The sequence below is a fragment of the Melitaea cinxia genome, chromosome 14 (genome assembly GCF_905220565.1).
Source record: "Melitaea cinxia chromosome 14, ilMelCinx1.1, whole genome shotgun sequence".
NCBI lineage: Eukaryota > Metazoa > Arthropoda > Insecta > Lepidoptera > Nymphalidae > Melitaea > Melitaea cinxia.
Genome location: NC_059407.1, coordinates 8,481,055 through 8,507,419, shown reverse-complemented (window position 1 = coordinate 8,507,419; position 26,365 = coordinate 8,481,055). Strand labels below are relative to the sequence as shown.

General features: G+C 32.0%; 1 protein-coding gene across 1 annotated transcript; it reads left to right on the top strand.

The window, feature by feature from the left end:
- Positions 1–1,616: 1,616 nt before the first annotated feature.
- LOC123659602 (gamma-glutamyl hydrolase A-like) lies at positions 1,617–11,826 on the top strand. The gene is made up of 7 exons (XM_045594807.1): positions 1,617–1,729; positions 1,820–2,095; positions 2,265–2,315; positions 6,001–6,233; positions 8,821–8,927; positions 10,428–10,525; positions 10,830–11,826. Exons 1-7 carry the CDS (start codon positions 1,716–1,718, stop codon positions 11,104–11,106), a joined length of 1,056 nt encoding a protein of 351 aa, XP_045450763.1. The 5' UTR covers positions 1,617–1,715; the 3' UTR covers positions 11,107–11,826.
- The last annotated feature ends 14,539 nt before the right edge of the window (positions 11,827–26,365 follow it).

Below are 26,365 nucleotides of genomic sequence, written 5' to 3'. Positions count from 1 at the left end.
TATTCGTAAATTCTAGAAATACTATGAGATTTTAACAGATGCATAGGTATATCTCACTTAATTATGATTTTCAGTTTCCAAATTTTGTGTCAAGTCATATCAAATTGTTTACAACGTTAGATGAATGTTACTTGGAATAAGGTTGTGATTCATTTTGCATTCGAAGTCTTAGTTCCAGTAGTAAATATTTGTTCCTACGAGTATATTCTCTCATAAACTTCATATTAGGATTACAGTCTCAGGCAAACGACACCGCGTACATATAGGTAGCTATAATGAAATAACGCATGGCGCGAAGATATTGCTTATTTAAATAAATAGAAATGCAATGATCATATAAATTAAGTTTAAAACCCAAAAAAATCTCTTTTTAATACTAAAACTAGCGACCCGGTCCGGCTTTGCACGGGTGCAATGCTGACACTAAATACAAAATATAAAACAAAATAAAAATAAAATGTGGTTATTTACGACATCACATTAGAAACCTCTAAAACTATAAGCGTTCCTCTACTATATTACATATACACCTTCCTCTGTAATCACTCTATTTGCTAAAGAAAACCGCATCAAAATCCGTAGCGTAGTTTTAAAGATCTAAGTATACCTACAGACAGCGTGAAGCGACTTTGTTTTATACTATGTAGTGATATACTTTTCGTTGATTTAAAAAATAAAAAAAGTACTAAATTTAATTTTAAACACGGGCATTGTTTGCTAAACAAAAAAAGTGGGCAAACACGCATGCGCATTTCGTTTATTTAATATTATTGATAAAATTATTGTACTAGTCAGAAACATCTATCTGCTACAAAATTGCAGTAACATGTTATTTATATTTACTTATTTAATATGTAATCAGTATGTCATACAAATAATAAAGTCATTATTAGAATCTTGCGGTTTTGTTAATTATTTAAAATTTTGTATTGAAGAAAACTCAAAAGGTATGTATGCACAAATGAATTTAATACTAAACGGCTGTTATTCTATCTATAATTATTACATAAGCGATATTTGCAAGTGCATATTACAAATAAAATATACATAATTAGACTTTATAGGAAGGTTTATTAGCTATTATATTGTATATTTAAATAAATATATTTAAATGTGAAATGATTTATGTTCATAAATTTATATAATTATTCGATAAAGACAATGAATTGATTTAAACTTTTGAACATAGAAATGAAATTTAAAAAAGTTTACATATATGTTTAATCGCGAATAAAGTTTATGTTTTTGAACGTTGTAAGTACCTTGTTTTAGGATAATTTGATTTTAATACTTGTTTTTATCATTTTTTTTTGCTGGTTGGTTAATAAGCTTACAAAAATTGGTAGATTTAGAATTTAAGCGTTCTTTTTTGTTTCTTCGTTAGTAAATACAACTAGAATTAGAAAATACAACTAAGTAGAATTAGATCAATCTAGTATTGGAAATATACATTTTTAAAAACAATAAAAAAATATAATTAGGGTATAGGTACCTAGTATATAAAAAAAATAGCAAAGCTTTTAACATTAATCGTTTTTTGTTTAAATCCGAAGATGTAAATGATCAACAATTAATGTACCTATCGACAAACAAAGCTCGGATAGTTTTATTTTTAGCCACTGAAACTATATATAAAAGTGGCTAACCCCAAAATAGTGCATTGCATGGAAAGTTTCTTGATAAGTCAGTAGGATAGCTTTTTATATGCAATGTAAATGTTTTTAACAAGGTCGGTAATTTAAAAAAAAAGTGACAATACATTTATCGGATAACAGTGCGTGCCGATAAGTTAAGATAATCGTTTCTATAAAATTTGTAGGTGGTTGAGTGTGTCTTTAAATTACTGTTTCAAATTGATCACTATGAAAGGGTTATTGATTTTTATAGCTGCGTATGCTTTGAATTGCGAAGGTGCTGTGATTGTGAGTGATAAAAAAAGGAATTTGCTTAATAATCGTCCTATTATTGGTATATTATCTCAAGAGCAATCATCTTATCTACACTCTAAGTATGTTGAAGAAAATTACACAAGTTATATAGCAGCTTCTTATGTAAAGGATGTTGAATCAGCAGGTGCTAGAGTTGTACCTATCTTGTAAGTGAAATAATTTTTACGATTTATATGTATCATTGTCATATGAGTGATCTGTTTAGTAATTAGTGTTTCTTACGAGTGTTACTGCATATATATATGTACCTAGTTTGTGTCATCATCGCGTGAGATTAACGTATTTTATAAAATTAATTTTTCGTTTTACTTTCAGAATCGGCAAAGATCGTAGCTACTACGAAGAACTTATGAGCAAAATAAATGGGTAATTGTTTGTTTTGATTTTTATGTTCGTACGAGTTTTTTTTTCTAAGTGTAATTAGTGTTGAGGCGAATAAAAAAAATTAAACCAATAAAAAACTTAAGTATTATTAGATCATAATATCGAGATAACGGTTATTTCATTATGTTGTGAAATTTTTTGCTAATGAAAGATATGGCTATGATGTACATCACAGGTGATTAATTTATGGGAGGTTAAATTTTTGTTATTTCTGACTCTACCTTAATTCCGGTGCTGCGGGAAGTGTACTCATGCTCCGTTCTGCAAAAATGTGACAAATGTACGTAAAAACGATCTTTACTGCAAAATCAAAATACGATACGAACTGACCTTTAACGACTGACAAATAGTCACTATTAAACAAAATAACACGTCAGACATAATATTCTGATAAAATTAGTAACATTGCGTGCTAGGATATAGGTATAGAAATTCGAAAAATACCCAAAACCGAATCGGAGCACCCTACTGTCCACGTGGCCTTGGTCTGCCCTACCTCTAGTGTTTTTTTAAGCCGGAGGTGCGGAGGGAGGGCAGCCCTTGCCCGCTGTGCTTTCGCACTCAAGGGCGGAAGGGCTGCACTTCTCGTAGCGAGCGAAGCGTTATTCTAACCTCAAAGGTGGTAGGTTAATTTTTTCCGATTTAAAAATTTAACCTCAAAACTTTAACCACAATATCTCTGTAACAACGGGGTTTACACGAAAATAGTTGTCCGGGGGGGGGGGGGTGAAAAACCCTCATTCCCTCCTACCGCCACCCCCCTTTCCCCCCAACCCCATAAATTTCTTGCCGGCGATGTACATATTTACCTCCACTATATTACTGAATTTATGTTATTGTCTGAATCTATATTATTATGTTATTGTATGGCTTATTTTATGATTTAGCTTTATTAAAATCAGAATACTCTCACCCTATTCTTAATATATATAAATTACGCATCATATATATAGGTATATATGTATATATACTTATATTTTTGTTTCCAAAAATCTACTAAATAACTTAAAAGTCCACATAACAAAATTCAAACACTGCTGTGTAATTTGTATTCGAGGTAGGTATAACTATCGACACGGATATTCAAAGCTGACCACTAATTGCGTAAAACGAATTTTGGAGCTTTTTGGTGATAAAAGTAGGCGCAGGGGCGAGGTACCTAATCATATCGGTGTACAATGATTGCCAGTCGTACTTTGTATCACAGCACCCACTCATGCACCTTTTGATTTGTTCCTTTCCCTTGCTCCAGGGCGCTAATGCTTTGGTCAAATAGGTATATCAATTAAAAATCTATTATTTCATTGACTCACGAATGACGAATGAATAATCATGACGAAATGGCTACCTTTAAAATACTAACAGTTTTCGTTACATTAGTGGATATAGATTAAAGTTAAAATGATTAATTGAGTGTTAAATAGTAGAATTTTATTTATTTTTATTTCAATCTGAACAAAATTATTTTTTGTTTGCGAACCGCACTTTGTCACTAAGCGCTTTATATCCGTGCGGATACCTACTGCCGATACTATCAAAAATAATTAGTACCTATATAGCGGCTAATTTGTTTGAGTTGACATTGATATTGACATTAAAACTAAAGTTTTGTCATCTCTGGAATTTGTAAAATGAATTAAACATATTTTTTCGCTTCCATAGTACAACCAACCGATAGCCATTAAATAGCCATTCATGTATAATTCAGTCAGGATTTTTTTTAACTTTTCAATAAATGCGATGAGAAACGCGCTTATTGTTGTATTTTAGTCATGACCAATTGAACTAAAAATAAATAAAAAACCCGCCAAGTGCGAGTCGGACTCGCGCACGAAGGGTTCCGTACCATTAACTAGGTAAAATATTGAGACAATTTTTTTTGTCTAAATATTTATTTTATTTTATTTTTATTATTTATTATTAAAGTAAATATACAATTAAGTGTTTTGTGAATATTTCAAGTGCCTGTTAACATTTATTGATATCGAGCAAAACAGGCAAAAAATGTTTTTTATTTTGTGTGGGAGCCCCCCTTAAATATTTATTTTATTATATTTTTAGTAGATATTAGTTATTATAGCGCCAACAGAAATACACAATTTGTGAAAAATTCAATTGTCTAGCTATCGCAGTTCTTGAGATACAGCCTGGTGACAGACAGACGGATGGACGGACGGACGGACGGACGGACGGACGGATAATAGGGCCCCTTTTTGCCCTTTGGGTACGGAACCCTAAAAACATTAGGTTGATATTCTAATTGGCGGTAGATTATGTTAATGAAATATTTTAAAGACATAACAGTAATAAAACATTAATCTATTTCATCCAATTGAAAAATTACAATAGAAATAAAAAACTTTACGGACTAAAATAATAACAATTGTTGTTTTTTTTTTAAAGTAATAAAGGTTGGTTTTAAATTACTTTTCAGAAAAGGATTATGAATTTGAATTTATATACATATTTTTTTTAAACATTTATAACGTTTGATTAAAAGTAAATACCAAAAAAGATGTCTATCTATTTTACTATTCACTGTTACAAATGACATAAACGATTTAAATTTCTAGGTAGGTACATATATAGATGAAATATAGAATAAATATTTTATATTTTATATTTATTCTATAACAAAGAATAAATATTCTATATATATACCTACTATATATAATATATATATTGTTAAATAACAACCGCTCTGGTGTAGTCGTGCGTGTAGTCGTCTAAAACACCGACGGTTTGCTGGTTCAATTTCCGCTCTGGATAGATATTTCTATATACAAATATTTCTTCTTGGTATAAATGTCTGTCCTTGTATCTCTTCGCCATGGCTTGGATAGCACTTAAAGCCGTCGGTCCCGATTGTTATCAATTTATCATCAATATCTGATAGCGATTGTTACTCATAGTAGGAAATATATTTGCCAACTTGCAGTAGAGCAGCGTGATGGTTTAAGCGTCAATCGTTTTCCTACATGAGAAAGAGGCCTATGCCCAGTAGTAGGATGTTACAGGCTGAATCGATAGAAAATTTATTTGTCACACTTATCCAATGAAATCATATCACACGCAAGTAGTTGCGAAACATGTTACTGTATCAATTATAGAACTTCCTATAATCTGGAATGTGGCGATATATAGTTGTAATATCTGATATCGACTTGTGATATACGGTTTATAGGTCGAAAAATCCACATCACCACCTTTTCTAGAAATTATTGAATTAATGATTCTAGAAATTATTTGAATGAATGATTTGAATTTTATCGAATGATTAGCCCACGTAATAACACGTTTTTGGTTTAAATAGTGTAGTGTGAATTCGGTTTCAGGAAGTGCCAGTGTAGCAGACGCTTTACGTTGATTTGATTTTTCTGAAGTGAAACTTCTTTAGGCGTATGAGGGGTAAAATTTTTACGGATGAAATGCGTCACGGCGTCACGAGTTACGAATTTTTCACGTTGAATATACCGGTTCTCGTCCGATCACAGAAGTTAAGCAACTTCGGGCGCAGTCAGTACTTGGATGGGTGACCGCCTGGGCACACCGCTTGACGTTGGCTTTTTTTTCAATTAGTTTGCCAAAGAAGTTTCACTTCTGACATGTGTATTTTGTACGCATGCAATTTTTTTTTCTTACAATGTGTGTACTTCTAATCTTTCAGAGTTCTCCTGCCTGGTGGAGCGACATTTTTCAATCAATCGAACGGTTACGCTGATGCCGGTCAGCATATATATGAAATTGCCCAAAAATTTAACGATGCTGGAGATTATTTTCCGATATTTGGAATATGTTTGGGTTTTGAGCTGCTAATTATCTTAGCTTCCGGACGCGGTAAAGAGGAAAATAGAATCAGATGCTATTCATATAGTAATATTCCACTTAATTTTACACATGGTAAGAATGATCATATTATATTTGTGTTTAATTGAAGAAATACTGCTGTCTTGTAATATTTGAGCTTATTAACTACTAGCGATCCGCTCCAGCTTCACACGAATAATTGAGTTTGCTAGCAAACGAAAAAAATCTACTTCAATTACATCATTGCAAATAATACAACTTAAGTAGACGAAAAAAAAATAACAAACGCACTAGTCGTCACTACGATTTTTGAGGGTTCCCCTCGTTTTCTCTGGGATTCCATCATCAGATCCTGGTTTCTTTATCATGGTACCCCCCTTGAGATATCTCCTTTCCAACAAAAAATAATTATCAAAATCGATTCATAAATGACGACGTTATCCCCGTATCCCCGAATATACACACACACACACACACATACACATATATATGTGTGGTCGAATTGAGTAACTTTATCCTTTTTGAAGTCGGTTAATCAGTAGGTATTTGCAATGTAAGCGCAATAAAATGTGTTTATTTCATTTTTAATTTAATATTATGCATGTATTATGCATATAAATCTTCCTCTGTAATCACTCTATTACTCACCGCATCAAAATCAGTAGCGTAGTTTTAAAGATAAGCATACATACAGCGGGAAGTGACTTTGTTTTATATTATTTAGTGATAGTTCAGCATGAACTAATAACCCAAGAGCCCGCAAGGGCCAGACCTTCCTCAATTTATATACGTTGAAAGTTTCTTAGCGCATGCTTCCAACACTGGTTGCAGGCAATGGCCAAATATAAAGTTTAACTCACGGTTACTTTGGCAGATACCAGGTATTAAAGGCGTACAGAGTGGCAACTAACTTACGTCATTTCTTAATGCGTAATTTTTTAAGATTCTGTTCGAAATAATATTAGATATTACGTTAACCAGAGGAATGAACCTTTGTAAATAAACTTACGTCATAGAGTTGTTATATTTATTGACAGGAGAAGCGCCGTTTGCCATATTGCTAAATGTGTTTCGGGTGGTCGAGGTACATTTTTAGCATATTCCATTTTAAACAAAATAAAAGAATGTCAAAAAGTAATATTGTTTTAAAGATCCAATGGGTACTTTCACATATTGGCCTGTCTGGCAATGAAGAGGCTGACCGATTAGCAAGAGCAGCAGTCATTGATGGATCAATTGTTTGCATACCAAACCAACCTTTTCGGAAATTTTACCAAAATATAAATATAAAATTAATAAAAAGTTTAAAGAATATTTTGACGAACGCTCTCTTTGAAAAAGTCATTTTGTATAAAACGATCCAGTGTCAGCCTCCTCGTATTCCATGGTTTGCTAAGACGAATATGAGACTGACTCTTATTGTCACGGCACTAAGACTGAGGTCCGGACACATTCCTTTAAATAAATCCGCATATTTAATGAAAAAAGTAGACACGCCAAATTGCGAAGTATGTTAATATGTAGAAGACGTACCTACAATATGTTTTGATGGATTGCATCCGTTACAAACGAAGCAGACGAGATTTGGTGTCCAAGTTAGGCCTGAATTTATTGGAAGTCAGCTTGTTCAATCAGATCTTGTCTGAACCAACATCCCAATGTGCCAAATCTATACTAGAGTTTGTATTTAGTAGTATTAAGTTAAGATCTACTAATAATTTAGTATTATAATTTAATTTATTTAAAAATATTAAAATTGTTAGTTTTAGTATAGGATAAGTATAGAATAGGACTGTCATGTACGTATGTATAAAAGTCTCTAATAAAGATATTAAAAAAAAACTTACGTCGTAGTATACAACTGAACTTCATACGTGTCACTTGGGTACCTATTACAAGATTTTTCTTCAAAAGCCGGTCAATTTCGATAGCTCCAATTCCGACCTAGACAAACATTAAGGTTGGCCGAATGCGAAGTAATTTTATACGCCTTTGATGCTTGGTGGCCAAAGTAACCATGAGTTAAACTTCATATTTGGCCATTGCTTCTATCGGTGTTGGGAGTATGCGCTGAGAAATTTTCAGCTTTTATGAAATTACGAATCAAGTGTCCTCCTGGGCTGTCATTCTATAAATTCCATACAGTACCTTGCGTAAATTTGAAAGTAGACAAAAACACGGATAGTTTGCTTTTTGATTTGAACAACAGAATTTAATTAATAATAATAATATGCTCATACGAGTATGTTTTGATATTATATTGATTTTCGCTCTTGGTATCACCCGCGTAGATTACATGATATCAGCTGTTCCATTGTATCCCCTTTAAATATAGCTTATGTAAGCCAGTGATAACGTAGCCTTCTGCTGATAAAAGAATATTTAAAATCGGTGCAGTAGTTTTTGAGATTATCTATTAATTTATTCACAATTATAATATTAGTATGAATACGATTAGTATAGATAACCTATAGTTATGTATCGAAGTAAAACTTCTATACCCTGTGTACTTGTAGTAAGTAGTAAGTTTGTAGTAAGCTGATGAATGCGTGACGAGAGTGGTATGAAAAATGTGATCGGGCGAGGTGAACAGAAGTTAAGGAGATATAAGTGAGATGAAACTGAAGAAGCTTTATTTCAGTCGTGTAGTCTAAAGTAAACTCGTTTTTTTTTATTTCAGATTACCGCAAGAGTAAAATGTTTAAGGAAACTCCAAGCGACATTATAGAAATTTTGAAAACTGAAAATGTCACGGTGAACGCTCATCAATTTTGCATAGTTGACGAAGTTTGTTGTATTTTATATTTTTACACGACATTCAATTAGTTCATTCGCGTAGAGTTATGATGCCAGATGGGTTAGTCGTATATAAGTTTATAAGCTTTGATGATCAGTAACACTATGAATTTCATGTAGGTGTAATGGGATATACCATGTTTTTCGTTATTCATTGTAAGTTAAGTGATCAAAGTGCTGGCAATAGTGCCGAAATATCGGGAATATGACAAAAAAAAAAAGTGGTAATAATCCAATTTTGCATATACATGTTTATATAACTATTACTATTCTGCTTTAATGAGTACGATTCTGATTTAATGAGTCCAAAATTGTTTATTATAGCAACATGCTGCGCCTGATTATCTACTAGCTCTTATCTGATATTACTTTTACAATGTTAATAGATTTTAAATAGATAATCTTTAACAAGAAAGAATTTATATCAATCCGACTTTTTTATACCACTAAGTTTGTAAATAAGCGTTCCATCTGATGGTAAGCGAATACTGTAACTTATGGACGCCAGCATGAGCAGGAGTATTGCAAGTGCTGGCCACTTTACCCTCCATATGAACACAACACTACTTGAGAGCAGCGGCGTAGTTTGGGTTTTTGCCGTCCGTAGTCCACCGAAATTTGCTACCACACTCTTTATTTTTTTACAATTTTTAAATTATTATATTTTAAATTAAGATTACTGTTTTTAGAAAAAAAATAACAACAAAACCCGAAATTTTCGACCGATGACCTTGAATAGCTTTTTTAATACGCATGGAATCTTTGGCGAGCTTTGGCACTTTTTCTACTGTGTGTACTATTCTATCTATATTCAGCTCTGTCGAAATTTTTGTTATTTAAAATGTCTATTTTGACCGGACTATTTATTTAATTTGATGACTGCTCTGGTGTAATGATGAAAGGAAAAAAGGAAGGAAAATTTTTCATAAATTAAAAAAAATATGGTAATTTTTCATTTGCCACCCGGGGCCATGGCTACTATCCTATTTACGCTACGCCACTGCTTGAGAGTAACATTAATGTGCTGTGATCTTCTGTAACACCAAGGTACTTTACCATTCGGGCTGCTCTGAATTTTCAGTGCAATTCATTTCCTGTTAAGGTAAAAGTAGCCTCAATAAAAGACTGGTTAGAATCAATATAAATAAAAATAAGTTTTAAATTTTAAAGGGGCGTTGGCAGTGGTCACAGCATCCGGTTGATGCGCTAGCAGTCAAACATTCGATACTCGCACATAACTAATATTACAAATGCTTATCATGTAACCTGGACCGTACCGATCAATCTTCTTTAGGTCTTCACAGTTCTACGTGACGTTGGCCAAATATGATACTATTGTAACACTGTTGGAGACTATTATGATGTTTGTCGTAGCCGTGGCGTTTGAGCGTGTGTATTACCGGACCCCCGACTGGACTTAAACCCGTTAGTGGGAACTGTTGAGTGTTAAGCGTTTATTATATATTAAATATAATATTATTCTTGTTTTAGAATCTTAAATCCTACAACCTTACTCATGATTGGTTGGTGACATCTCACAGCAACGACGATCACAGCTTGGAATTTATCGCGAGCGTTGAACATAAGAGGTAATATTAGTATTTACAACAATTGTTATATTTACAACACGTACATTATTGTACCTTGTTAACTAAAGTTAGCAAGTATGATATTTTTGATGTGATAATTATTTAATATCAATCGCCTTTAACTGATCAAATTGATCATAACCTTCTAGATGTATGTACGACTGTGTATCATATACTTATATAAAGAAATGACAATAAACTATATATATAAGTAGGTGATGCTATTTTATACGTTGATGACAGAAATCACATCAAAACTAATATTGTTTTTATTTTTATTTTAATGTAGTGTATTTTATTACAGATACCCATTCTACGGAGTACAATTCCATCCAGAGAAGAGTGCTTTCGAATGGAAACTGTCGAAAAAGTACGCTCACAGCTTCGAGGCTATTAAAGCTAATCGTTATTTTATGGATTTCTTCGTTCAGGAGTGTAGGAAGAGTCAACACTCGTTCGCTAGAGCGTCGGAAGAGAATCGCTACTTGATTTATAATTACGAACCCCATTTCACAGGGGTGCTAGGTAGTGCGTACCATCAGTGCTATTTCTTTGAACCTAGAGGAACCGTTTCAAAGTAATAATATCTTGTTTATCTCTCATTCTATCTCGTACTAGTTGACTCGGTGACATTCGTACCGCAATTTTATTTATTTTTGTTAATTTATCGATTTTTATTCTAATTATCTTGTACTGACATTAACTAATATAAATAATCAAATTTTGTGAAATTGTTTGAAATTATGCACGTACGTATATTTCAGCGAATCATATTTATCTATGTAGATTAAAAAATATTGATATGTTTATTTTTAGCTAAAATATTCTAGATTCAACAGAAAATTTGTAGAGCTTTTTTTACTAGCAGAAAGTATCATTTACACATCAACATTAACGCATAATAAAAATAAACAAATAGGTAAGAAATAAAAGAATATCAATTTTTGTAAAAGCATAAATTGTTAGCATTATGCGAAGACTTAACCAGTACCTAATTAAAAATAAAATTATTTATGTCATATAATATTTTACTATTTACTGTAAAATCTTTACTTAATGAGTTTATGTCATCTTATGCTAAACACTTGACTTTATTTTTTATATTACTCACCTTCTGTTCATCTTGTTACAAAATCTTGTAAAATAATGTTCGTGTATTTTTTAGTAGCAAGCTAAATACAAAAAAGAAAATACTTTAAGATGTATTTCTTAATAATTTGTGGTATGATTGTTGACTTCAATCACAATGAATAGAGTTGCAAATATACGGGTCAGTTAGAGGATTTATTGAAAAAAAGTGTTAATATCATCTAGTTAAATTATTTTAATGTTATATTTGTTTTGGTTTTACCAATTTTATAGTTAAAAATAAACTTAATAAAATTATACCGTGATTTAAATAAAACTGTTTATTGGTTACATAGATTGTATTTTTTATAAAGATGAAATATTTACATATGTATATTAAATATTTTTACTTGTTTATTTCAAGTGTTTTATTTAGGACATACTGGTATACATATGGGTTTTATTTTTATATAACTGGGTCGGCCAACAAGCGTACAGCTCACCTGATGGTAAGCGCTTACCGCAGTTTATAGACGTCTGCAACACCAGAAGACAATCCTATCCACAATTTGCCCCAGGAGCTCTGGTCACTTTACTCACCAACACTGGTTGAAATCAGTATTATTTAGCTGTGGTCTTCTGTAAGGTCGAGGTACTATCCCAGTTGGGCTGCTCCATATTATGAGCAGGAAATTTCCTGCTGTGCCCTACCTCAGTTAAGGTATACTAACTACTACACGATATAATTATCATATTGAATATTCCTAAAGCTAATAATAATAACATAAATCATCTTGATAACGGTAAGTATTTGCACAGACATAGCCAAGTAGCCAGGATTATTTCCAGGACAACAACTTGCTCCTCGATACGGCCTCGTTAAAAATGATTTGCCTTATTATTGGTATAACTTTATGCCATTTCTTAAAAAAATGGTCGTGTATCGGTTTATTGTCTCTGACAGGTTTATTGAAGCAAATAAACCTGTGCTAGTAGACCTTCCAACGCGCCGAGCAATTATTGTTGACATTACAATTCCACATGACGATAATTCTGTAAAGGCGGAAAAAGAAAAATTAAGTATAAATATTTAGACTTTGCCCACGCGATTACCGGCATGTGAAATGTAGACTCCACTTTCTTAAACAATTTATGAAATATTTATTACATCCATCCATCTATGTATCCATCCATCAGCATTTTAGAAGTCCACTGCTGGACATAGGGTTCCCGTAATGTTCGCCACTACATCCAGTTCTGCACTCTTAGGATACAGCAGCTTGATGCTGATTTCAGGTCGTCAGTTCACCTGGTTGGAGGGCGGCCTGTGCTCCTTTTGCGGAAAAATAGTCACCATTCGAGGTTATTTCTTCCTCAAACAATATGACCTGGCTATTTGGAGGAAAGGGGGGCGGGGGGTGGGTGGGGGGTAGGGAGTGTGGGTTTTTCATCCCCCCGGACACCTATTTTCGTGTAAACCCCGCTATTACAGAGATATCATGGTTGAAGTTTTGAGGTTAAAATGAACCTACCACCTTTAAGGTTAGAGTAACGCTTGGCTCCGGCGCTGCGGGAAGAGCAGCCCTTCCGCCCTTGACACGGCGGGCGAGGGTTGCCCTCCCTCCGCGCCTCCAGCTTAAAAAAAACACTCTAGGGGTAAAGCAGACCAAGACCACGTGGACAGTGGGGTGCTCCGATTCGGTTTTGGGTATTTTTCGAATTTCTAAACCTATATTCTAGCACGCAATGTTACTAATTTTATTAGAATATTATGTCTGACGCGTTGTTTTGTTTAAAAGTGTCTATTTGTCAGTCGTTAAAGGTCAGTTCGTATCGTATTTTGATCTTGCAGTAAAGATCGTTTTTACGTAAATTTGTTCGAAAATAACGCGTGATAGTCGCAGTACGGAGCATGAGTAGACTTACCGCAGGACCGGAACTAAGGTAGAGTCAGAAATAACAAAAATTTAACCTCCGATAAAAAAATCTACCTATATTGTACATAGCCCCAGTCCACGTTCCTTCAACCTTCTTCTAATTGTGGAGTCACTTACAGCGACTCTTCGTACAACTTGAAGCTGCTGCTGCAGTTGAAATGCATTAAGGCACCGGTTTCGTAAATAAGTTGATACAATAAATCATCTCGCTCAGAAGTGACGCGATTCCTACCAGATCCAGAACGGCGCGTGAACATACCAGTCTCTCGATAGCGGTTGTAAACTCTATGAACAGATGACAGGCTTAGATGAAATGTTCGAGCTACAACACGTTGACTAAGTACAGAATCCAGCAATGCCATTACTTGGGCGGCTTCTGTGGGCGAAGTATCCATATGTTTTAGGAAATAAAACTTTTTTCAGACGTCTTAAAGTCACAGTAAACAAATAAAAACAAAAACGTTGAAGATAAACGCATATTTTTAGTTTTTAAACGTGAAATGTTCTCCAACTGTAGACGCACATTTGTCTTAAAGTAGTGTTTCATTTCATTTAGAGGATAAACAAATGAAATTCTAATTTCGAATCTTAAATTTTCTGTTACCATTGTAATGGCCAGATTGCCAGCTATACAATAACGTTTTTTTTCTTCATGGAATGAAAACTCTTTCGTATAAAAATAGGTGTTTCAATTTTTTAACAAATTAAAACGAAGGTGTTTCGATTTTTTTGATGAGAAGTATATATGCCGACACCTTCTAAAGTCGTTCAAGCCAAATTACGAATTTATGTAGTGAGTTTTTGACAATAGCTCTAGGCATAAAGGCTTCTCGAACGCTACGTTAAGTTAATCATAAAACTATCAAGTTTATTACAATTAGTTTGTGTTGGGATCCTTTACAGCCCTTATTTGTTTGATTTCTGAACATAACATAAACAATCAATGTTTCTAAACTAATTGTATAACTTAGTAACTAAAAATGTAAACTTAAATTTTAAACAAACTAATGGTCGCACAATGGTCGAAATTCGACCATAATTAATTTAAATTATAAGTTTAAGTATTTATTTGTAATATATTAGTTATTAGCCAATATGTTTGACATTCAGTAAAGATAATATTAATCTAAAGTCTTTAATCTATTCTCAATTTAATTGAAGCGTGTGTAAAATACATGGTAATGTATAATTGTATTTTTTTTATTGATTTATTGTATTTTTTATGCATAATTAAAACATATATATTAGCATTTTGCACTCCTCTCTGTATATACTATAAGTGTGCGAAATTTCATACTCATGCGTCCACTCAGTTTTCGTAAAAAGGGGTACAAAGTTTTATGTAGAAGATTTGTATATTGTATCATAATAACGTAATTAGTACATAGATATAATAGGTCGGGGAAAAAGCCTTTTTCTTTTTTGTAAAAAGTTGCAATAAAATCTTTTTGGTTGTTTTGTTTGTAACTGACTGGTTTTTTTTCTGCTTACGGCTCACCTGATAGTAAGCGATTACCGTAGTTTATAGACGTTTGCAATACCAGAACATCGCAAACGCGTTCTCGACCTTATCCCCCAGGAACTTTAGTCACCTTACTTACCAGCAAGAACACAATACTGCTTGAAAACATTATTATTTAGCTGTGGTGTTCTGTAAGGTCGAAGTACTACCCTAGTCGGGCTGCTCCATATTTTGAACTTTTTTTGAAGGTTTTCTGCTGTGCCCTATTTTTCTTTTTGAAATGGGAAAAATGCGATTCAACTCGCAAAAAAAAATTGTGACGTTTATGCACTTAATGCAGTGTCATTAAGAGTAGCTCAAAATTGGTTTAAGCGTTCACAGTCAGGTAATTTTGATGTCAAAGATGCATTTTGCTTTGGTTGCCCAATTACGGATAACTGTGATGAAATTTTTGAAAAAGTTGAGTTGGATCGACATTTGAATAGTTAAGATTTAGGTGAAGATCTGAAAATTTACCATAGAATAGTTTTGCACACATTTGAAAATGGTTAGCTGTATAAAAAAGCTACATGTATATGGTGCCACATGAACTAACTGAAAGAAACCTAATGGACCGTGTACTCATTTGCGATTTTCTCTTAAGAAGTTATATCGAATCATTTATGAACATATTGATCACGGCCGACGAATGTGGATCACCTACGATGAGAATGTACGAAAAAAATCGTAGTCAAAGGTCGGTTGCACAAACTATAGCAAAACTCGGGTAGACATGCAATAAGGTGACGTTGAGTGTATGGTGGGATTGGAAGGGCATAATTATTCATTATGAGCTTTTACCGCCGGGCAAAACCATCGATTTGGATTTTCAATGTCAACTGCTGATGAGCCTTAAGCAAAAAATTGAGAATAAGTGGCCAGAATTGATCAACTGAAAAGGTGATCCATTCTAAAAATAACATGTTTTTGTATTGGCATTAGTGAAATTACTACAATTTGTCGTTGTATATAACTATACAGCTTTGATAATGGAGAATGATCCTAAATTACTGGACAGGTTTTCGTCGACGTTTACGTCTATGATTGAGATAGAGCGAAGAAATTATGAATACTTTGCTTATTATATTCATGAAGTACATAAATTATTGAATTTCTTGATGATATCTTTCCACCACATGTTCATCTATCCAATAAATAATTATATATATATACTAGCTGTTGCCCGCGACTTCGCCCGCGTTAATTTCTGTTATTATGATCACAATTAAGACGTTTTTAAAAGAATATATTTTAAAGTACTTCTGCGTAAATGATATTTTTAGTTTTATTTTTTTGTGACCGAAGAACATACTGATTTTCCCCGCAACCCGATCTTGACTACGCGACATATAGTTAGCCGTGTCAGTCTTGACGTAAATCGATTCCTACATTTTTAAATATTTGCCCCTGTGATTTATTAATTGTTACAGCAAAAGATAACTTAACGGGAAATTGGATTCTTTTAAAATTAAAAGGTGAATTTTTGAATTTTATTTGGAATCATTGGGATGCAAGGTATATGCACTATTTGAGTAACTGCTGGACTAGTCTAAACTATTGCTACGATCACGTTGTTGCGCAGAAAAAAAATTTGACTTGAAGTCGGGTCCCGTTATATAAATTTTGTGGTTTAAGATTTCTAAGTAAAATTATTGGGGCACCTATTTTTAACTTGAGTGAATGTGGGGGAATGCCACTCGGGTTCAAAGAATTAAGAAACTCCTATGGGTAATGGACCGCATCTTCTTGATCCATTACATTATCAATAGATGTGTAGGTAACTATATTTCCTGGAAGTTTAGTTCAAATTAGGTCGTTAATTTCGTCAACGCTACTGTTTCTCCCTGCCAATATTGCCCTTTGACACGTACATTGATCATTTTTATTTTCTATTTCGACGATATCAGGGTAAACTTTCGATATTAAATCCTCAATGCTAGTCACTGTTTCTCCTAAATCGCGATCAATTTCAATTTTATTTTCAAAATGAGGTACTTTCCCGTCTCCTAGTAAAAGAAACTTTTACCGAAAATTTGTTCTACCTCCCCCCAAAGGTCTATTATTCGTTGATAGTTTTAAGGTATGAACAAACTTCCATAATGGGGAAATACAAGACTTGACAATGTCTGCTCTAGTTCCCCTTGCTATTACCGGTAAAGTTTGTCAAAAATCCCCTGCAAACATAACAGTCATCCCACCCATGATTTTACCACAGCTCCTAATATTTCTAAGAGTCCTATCTAGAGCATCTACATGAGCTCTATGAATCATGGTACTTTCGTCCCAGACTAACAAAGTGACATCTTGCAAAACTTTTGCCAATGGGCCATTTTACGAATAGAGCACACGCTATCTTTCTGTAAAGAAATACCTGCTAATAAAGTTGCAGCGATTCATGACGACGTTACTGCCAAAGCTAGTTTTCCCTGAGACCTTACTTCTGCTATCAATATCATACTCTTAATAAACAATACATTTATTTGGATGAAAATTAATAATATGTTGATAAAATTCTTTGGTAAATAAATGGCATTTATGCATTAATTTCGACCAAATTTAATTACCATAAAAAGGTTTAGTGAGTCAATCTTAAAAGATATACTATCGCGGACATTTTTTTAGATCATTTAGAGAGGAATAATTCTTTCACACATATTTTTTGGGTAACTTGAACCGTTCACGCAGCGCACGTAACGGAAACCTTCAAATAAGAATAATTTTCCCCGTTTTTGCAACGTTTTCCACTGATTCTTCGCTCCTATTGGTCGAAGCGTGATGGTATATAGCCTTTAGGCTATATAACATCACGCTATTATCATCTCTTCAATCCATCTCGATAAATCTACTATCCAACACAAAATAATTTTTCAATTCGTATCAGTAGTTCCTGAGATTAGCGCGTTCAAACACAAACAAACAAACTCTTCAGCTTTATAATATTAGTATATATATATATTTCTATGACTGAAAATGAAAACAAATATTATTCATGTAGATTGCTTTTCGGTACACGTGGGTTCCCTTTTTTGTCACTTGTGTTGTCGTAGTGTTGAAAATTATATTATATAGCATTGTAAGTGTAAGGAGTAATGGTAATAACTCCACTTTGCCAAATATTTATATTCGCAACCCTTTCATTCAAAAGTTGTTGTGTAATCGTAAATATGTATATCTTTTTACCACGGACTGATAAAGTCTATCAATAAGTTATGTGTGAGATACCGGTGAAAAAAGCCCGAGAGGCTTCAAAAAGACTCAAAACTCATACTACATAGTGTATGATCGAATCAGTAGCTTTTTCATCCTGGCTTATATCAGGATGAAAAAGCACTAACATGAATGTTTGTTTATCTTTTAAAAATAAAAGCAATCGCATTTGCCTGACCTAAATGCATATTTAGAATATGAATCTTTGCATAACATAAGTTTTGTCTGTGTAGTGTAGAGAGCCATTGATTAGTCATCATTACTGGACATTTAAATCGATAGCGTATGTTTAAGCATTTGGCCTTGGTTTAAGCATCTCGTTCGTGCGTTTCGTATTACGTTATTTTGATAGAATTGAACACAATACCAACCGTAAACAATCGCAACAGTCTTTTCTTTCAACAGTCCTTTCTTTTCTCTCACTTTTTAACCGACTTCAAAAAAGGGAGGAAGTTCTCAATTCGACTGAATTTTTTGTATTAACAATTTGGAATAAATTTTATACACTTTTCAAATAGGTCTATGTGTATTCTTTGCTTCTTTACATTTAGTCTCATAATCTTAGCTTATAATAAAACTGTAACAGGTCCTCTTCTTTATGTGGTCTATATTTAAAAAAAAAAAACTTTAGGGTACTGTAATTGATAGTAAAGTCAAAAGTTTTTTTATTTTGCCTGTTTATCCGTTAATATTTTAGAATTTATCACACTAAAAGTACCTATTGGATACTGGGTACTTTTTTTTACAAAAGTAATTGCATTTGAAGTGGTAAATACAGCTGGCATATTCTACTATAGGATTTGTTAACTCATAAACCTTTAAATTATATACTTCAACTATAATCTATTTCTACATCCCATCACATAACAAGAAACTGTATAATAATTACTCTATTGAATGTTTTTTTTTTAATTACAGTCCTACATTTTAGGACAGTTAGATTTATCTTCATTGAGAATTGTGTAACATTATTAGTAACTAATTGAGACTTACGCAACGCTAGTAGTTGTTTGTATTTACGGTTATAGCCCTTGAGTGTTTTCTGTTCCTACGCTAGAAGGTATGGATTTGGCACTTTTTTACATTATGAAAAAAATATGCTCGTGTTGTAAGCTAAAAGTCTTAAAATTAAATTATTGTAATTAACATAAATTAGTCTTCAAATAAACAAACAAAGAATAAATCAAAAACTTTAAATTAAAAGTATAATCATACTTATTTATACGTAGAAACTTTGACGAAGAGATTAACAACCGCTTGAAACCAAGAAGAAAATACGATCTGGGAGCTCCGTGGGGGGACACATAGTTTAGGTTGTTTACAAACTGTTCACTAATGTACACCAAGCAGACCGCTTATGATGAGAGAAGTTTAATAGTATAGAGTAAAACAAAGTTTAACAGTAGTTCTTTGAACCTACATTTTATCTACTAGTTTATATGCCCATGAGATCATGAGTTCAATGATTCATTTTATTTATTTATACTTTATTGTACACTACACTTACATTTTAAACAATAAACACATTTAAAAACATTTACAGACTGTTAAGTACATTGAGTGGACTTATGGCTATTTCGCCATTTCTTCCAGACAACCCAATTAAAGGAAGGATAAATTTAATAGAATCTCGAAACAGGGTAGGTGGTGCAGTTATATGATAAACCTACATGCTAATACATAATAATAATAATTAATCTATCTAATACTATTAAACGAGCAATTCTTGTATATATGTATATATATATAATCTGAATCTCCAACGATTTTCATAAAATTTAGTATATAGGAGCTAGGATTCATTTTTAGAAAATGTCGTTTTATCCCTGTTTTTAGGGAGTGAAAAAATATCGTTAGAACACGAAGGTAAATTTCTGATCAGAAATGTTTTTTGTCCTAATTGCACTCGTTTTTTTTTATTTAAATAGGCAGTTCTTATTTTTTATTATTGTCAGTAAAATCGAAAAATATTATTCATATTTTATCATTATTATTTTTTGATTTTTTATATTTATGTATATATTTTATTACTGTCGGTAATTTTTTTTGTCTTTTTTTTATAAATATGTAATTCGTATTTAAATATGATTTAAAAAAAAAACACGATTTCTTGGAGCGCCTTTTAGTTTTAGAGAAGCAATTACTCTCAATAGTGTATTTTGTATCAATTTTTAATTTATCGTTATTTTTTATTTTTATTTTGCGTTAATTCATTATTAATAATTATTGTGTTTGCAGGCAAACGAAAAAAAAACGACTTCAATTACATCGACAGGTAATACAATGTAGGTACACGAAAAAATAGTCAAGAAATACCCATTATCAAAGATTACTCCAAAAGTTGTAATCAGATCTCGATGAAATATGACCACATGATAAACATCGGCTTTCGATTAAGTTAAAAATCATCAAAATCGGTACACCCAGTAAAAAGTTATGCGGATTTTGGAGAGTTTCCCTCGATTTCTCTGGGATCCCATCATCAGATCCTGGTTTCATTATCATGGTACTACACCAGGGATATCTCCTTTCCAACAAAAAAATAATTATCAAAATCTTTTCCATAAACGACGAAGTTATCCCCGAACATACATTAAAATATATATATACATACATATATATATATATATATATATAGTTTCCTTCGGCCGAATTGAGTAACCTCCTCCTTTTTTGAAGTCGGTTAAAAAAGACTTCATCCAAACCAGCAGCGAATCATTTTAACTTTCTCTTCTACTACTAATCCTTCACGATTTACTAAAAATAGCGAGCTGAGCTCGGTCACCCAGGTACTGTATATAATCTATATAATATATGCTAATACATAACAAATAATTTTACTCATTTGCTAAAGGTAATTTTAAAGTTGCAGTTTCCATGTTCGAATAATTCTGGCTAGACAAATATCAGCTTTGAGCTATGGCATACTACAACAAAAGAATGGTAGTCCTTGATGTATATTTATAGGTATAGGTATGCCGATGGATAAAATTGAACAGGTTTTCGGCTCATCGACGTAGAGATGAGCACGGTCTCCGAGGTACTTATTTATAATATAACATGTTATTACCATATATCGAGGTACAATGAAAATAGGTTGACATTAATAAAGCACAATAATATTCATTAAAATGAAAATTGTAAGCCAAATCACGAAATCTTACCGTCATTTCAAATCTAAAGTCGGTGTCATTGAACTTTACTGATAATAATAGAACCAATCATTTTGTCACCCAGATAAGTAATTGGAATTGCAGAAATAGGAATAAGAAAATTCTTTTATGATTTTAGCGACCACTTAATTATTATTTTTTTAATTATCCAACGAAGTTCTGGTAACTTACACGCTTCTAGCCTCAATATGGTTTTGTTCCATTTTTAAAAGTTTTCCTATATTTTAGTAAAAAAATGTGTGAATGACATACTATTGGACTTTACTCCTCAAAACCAATTAATATCGTGATGTTTAAATTTAAAATGTTCTTTCAAACGAATCAAATTATAATTAATTAAAAAAAAAATTAAAATCAAAATATAAAGTGACTGTTCTCTGCGCTGTTCTTATTGGTATAGTAGATCCGAGCGTTGGTGCTAGTTTTTTCACCCTCCATATATATTTTTTTTCATATCATGGATCTTATATAATTTCTTAAGGAGAATATTCCAAAAAAAAAATATAATTAAAAAAGTACAAATTCCGTTCACACAAGTGAATCTGAACTTTGTGAGTGTATAATTTCAGTTGATAGATCCGATTTGAGAATAAACGAGATTAGTTCGGGTCATTTTATTATTCGCATGTCTGGAGTCTAATTTGATATATTATTCAAGTAAATTGATTATCTAAATTAAATAGTATATAGGGAAAAATCGAATCATTTTTATTTGGCACCTCCCAAAAATGTTCACGAACTATAAAAGTCAACTAAATTTATTTGTGCTATTTGAGTTTTTAAAAGTTTTCGATGCCATATTTCAATCGAGATTTAATTTTTACTACCACAAATGAATTGAACAATGACAACAACTGAATTTAACAATTTCAATACAATATATTTACAATATAATTACGCAATACCCCTATTAAAATGATAAATGATAACGTATATTATTACCTCTAAAAGTTTCTTTTTTGCACGTGCCAAAACCCTTGTCATGTACAGAAAGAGATATGCGTTACAAATGCAAAGCAAAAATGTTTTACTAAGCACTCGTGTACTAGCACTGTTCGGACCAATGTGTCAGGACACGTGCTAAAAGAAGCTGTGACTTTCAAAAAGGAATATTGTGGAATCACGTGCCCAGGGAACATCGAAAGTAATCTATTATTCTAATAAAAACAGGTACATTATATGTTCTTTAACCTTTACTGTGTACTTATTTGTTTTCTCGTCTTTATCTTCAGAAATTTAATTTTTTCAATTGTACATTACATGATTTTTATTATAACTAAATCAATTTTGTGATTAGTATGAAATCTTTATTATATGTATATTATTTGCCTCGTTCACAAGCTATCAATGAACGAAATAATTGTGTTTGCTCGCAAACGAAAAAAAAACCAACTTCAATTACATCGACGAATAATACAACGTAGATCGACGAAAAAATAGTCAAGTAACTACGCGTTATCAAAGATTATTCAAAAAGTAGTTATCAGATCTCGATAAAATTTATATGTGACCACATGATAAACTTCGGCTTTCGATTAAATTAAAAATCATTAAAATCGATACGCCTAGTAAAAAGTTATTGCGGATTTTCATGAAGTTCCCTCGATTTCTCTGGTCTGATCCCATCATCAGATCTTGGTTTCCATATCATGGTACTAAACTAGGGATATCTTCTTTCCAACAAAAAAAGAATTATCAAAATCGGTACACCCAGTAAAAAGTTATTGCGGATTTTCAAGAGTTTCCCTCGATTTCACTGGGATCTCATTATTAGATCCTGGTTTCCTTTTCATGGTACTAAACTAGGGATATCTCCTTTCCAACAAAAAAAGAATTATCAAAATCGGTACATCCAGTAGAAAGTTATGCGGTATAATACAACGTAGGTCGACGAAAAAAGCGTCAAGTAAAAACGCATTATTAGATATAGCTCGAAAAGTAGTCGTTAGATCTCAAATAAATTTAAATGGGACCAATTGGCACACACTACCTTTCGATTAAAAGAAAATTTGTCGAAATCGCTCCACCGAGTCAAAAGTTCTGATGTAACATACATAAAAAAAAAAAAAACAAATACAGTCGAATTGAGAACCTCCTCCTTTTTTGGAAGTCGGTTAAAAATAATGAATATAAACGAGAAATAACAAATTGTAAAGAAGATGAAGTTATTGTACTCGTATTTTATTTACAAACAATTCTTGTACCTAAGTAAGTTGATCTCTGTCTAATGGTTTTAGATAAAGATACAGAATGGTTTTTATTATGAGTTTCCTCTGAAAAGAAAATTTAGTTTCAATATTCTAATATCATTATTAAAATTATTATCAGACCATTAATCAAATATCATATACAATAAAAATAAAATATCTTGTATTATAATGTAGACTAACATTGAATCTTTTATATAAATATAATATTTTATAATCTATTATCTTCTAAAATTAACTTCGATTTTTTATTGTTGATTTATTTGATGATTTTTTTCTACTTTAATAAAACTGACGCACCCACAGTCAAGCTAAATGTTTGTCTGGCCATTGGTTGGAACTGTCGAAATTGTCAGGCTACTGATCTTCATTACAGTTCTAATGAATAATGAAGTAAACTGATATGAATAAAAAAATGTATAATAATTATATTACTTTGTTATGAGATGATCGTAATAAAGTAAGTAAATAAAATATACTTTTGTTTCTAAGAATATTTTCCCGCTGGTTTGTGATTAAAATTATAATACCTTTATATTTACTAAATATTTCCTTTTTTAATTTGATATCTAAACTTCATAATGGTCGACGGATTTTGTTATTGATAGCCATAAAATTCCGTTGAAACCACAGGTCAACGTCCTCTTATATTTTTTGTAACTACTAAGGTACTTATTTTATTCGTTCGGATGTAAAAAATAAATAAATTTATTATATTATTAGTATTTAATTAATTTTGTAGCTAATTTAATAATATTAACATTTAATAAACTTAAGTAATTATTATACCTATATTTAATCTTGATATAAATAAAAATTGCATACGTTTAACCAAATTTTTATCTCGATTTATAGAAGAGAGAAATTTTTTTTTCGGATCGAACTCGCAACCGCCAGCGCAACAGGTACAATCCGTGTCTGTAACCGTTGCGCCAACGCGGCGTCTCAATGCAAAAGATGGTTTTTATTTATTTAACAACCGTAACATTTATTATTATACGTACGTTATAACGAACTATAATGTGTCTGTATGTGCTGTCACAACCACTTGACCGATTTTAAATATACTTTTATCAATATAAGCTACATTGTAAGTTAAAAGTTCTCACTAATCTAAACAAAAAGAATCTAAGACTATATATGTAATTGTTATAATTCAACTAATAAAGTTGACGCTGATAGCCCTTAATTTAACTCTAGATCAGTCAGTTTCAATTCGTAATTCCAACCATTGTTCAATTTTGGCTAAAACAGCAGTTAAATTGACTGAACTGAACCCAAACAACACGACGTTATGTCATTCATGTCGATCCAAACGTCTGAGGTACATAGCGGTATGCTTTGAATCGTAATAAGTTAAAATTTTACAAAACAAGAGTGATAAATATGTGTTATTATATTTCGCAAGTGTCATGTAGAATGGGAAAGACAGAAAAGAGGTTATTTGGCACGGTTTATATTACAAGCTTAATAGAATTTTTGAATACCGTAACAAGTTTTTTTTTAAATATTAACCACTAACTTAAAACAACACACGCATATAAATTATGACAAGCCGATCAATACACTGTTAGTGACATAGATACTTAAAGTAACACTTTTTTAAAACACAAGATATTCTATTAGTATTGCCATAGCATGAAGTAATTAAGTTAAAATGCTAAATACTTAACAACAACAACAACAACAATGTCAAATTTACTTTTATTAAAGAATTCAAAGATGAGTACCTGGGTGACCGAGCTTAGCTCGGCATTTTTAGTAAATCGTGTTTTTTGGAAATCATATTTAAATACGAATTACATATTGTATATGTAATTTGAATAATATTTTCCGATTTTTTCGACATAATAATAAAAAAACATGAACTGGTTATTTAAATAAAAAATCATGAGTGCATTTAGAAAAAAAAGGTAAAAAAATAATCGATCTGGAGACATGGGGATTTAAACCGTGATCTTCCCCGGTCGGTCGATCCCGACCAGCCGATTTCTCACCTGAGCCATTAGAACTTTATTGACAAGTTTGAAATTTACATTCGTATACTAACGATATTGTAACCATTTTTCTATTGTCTAAAAACAGAAGAACTTACTGTATCGATTTTTCGCCCCCAAAATCCCCCGCAAACTAAATTTCAAGAAAGTCGTTAGAGCCGTTTCCGAGATTCAGATTATATATATCTATACAACAATTGCTCGTTTAATAGTATTAGATATGAAAGAAAATCATAAAGATGAGGGAAATAGATATATTTATATATCGGATTAAATTCTGGAAAGTTTTCCTTAAGTACCTCTCACTTTCGAAGTCAATGATCGTAATATTGAATATCAAAAAATATATAATAAGAAAATTGCCTATTCAATTGCCTTTTCGGAAGATTACGCCGAAAAATTTTGTACCTCTATATAACTTCATATATCAAAAGAGATAAAAATGTGTTAATACCAAAATTTGTTCCGGAATAACTACTTTGACGAACACTTGGTTTGACGGCTCTTGAACTGATCCGTAGGTGGCATTTATCATTTTAATACAACTGTATCAAGTGAACAAGCTATTCTTTTGTAATTTAATTGTGAAAACATGTAATTGGTGTATAGTTTTAATTTGGTTATGTTTTTTTTTTTAATAATAAAACACTGTTTGTTTTCCTAACAAATAAAAATAAAATAAAAATGGGTTTCTGTTTATGCATGTAAAAATAAACATGTCTTTTCTTACATTTTAAGAAAGGAAGTTTC

What these genes read in the sequence shown, in the direction of transcription:
- LOC123659602 (XM_045594807.1), top strand. An exon ending in TCCACTTAATTTTACACATG is followed by an intron (nt 6,234 to 8,820) that starts GTAAGAATGATC and finishes TTTTTATTTCAG; the next exon opens with ATTACCGCAAGAGTAAAATG. An exon ending in GCGAGCGTTGAACATAAGAG is followed by an intron (nt 10,526 to 10,829) that starts GTAATATTAGTA and finishes ATTTTATTACAG; the next exon opens with ATACCCATTCTACGGAGTAC.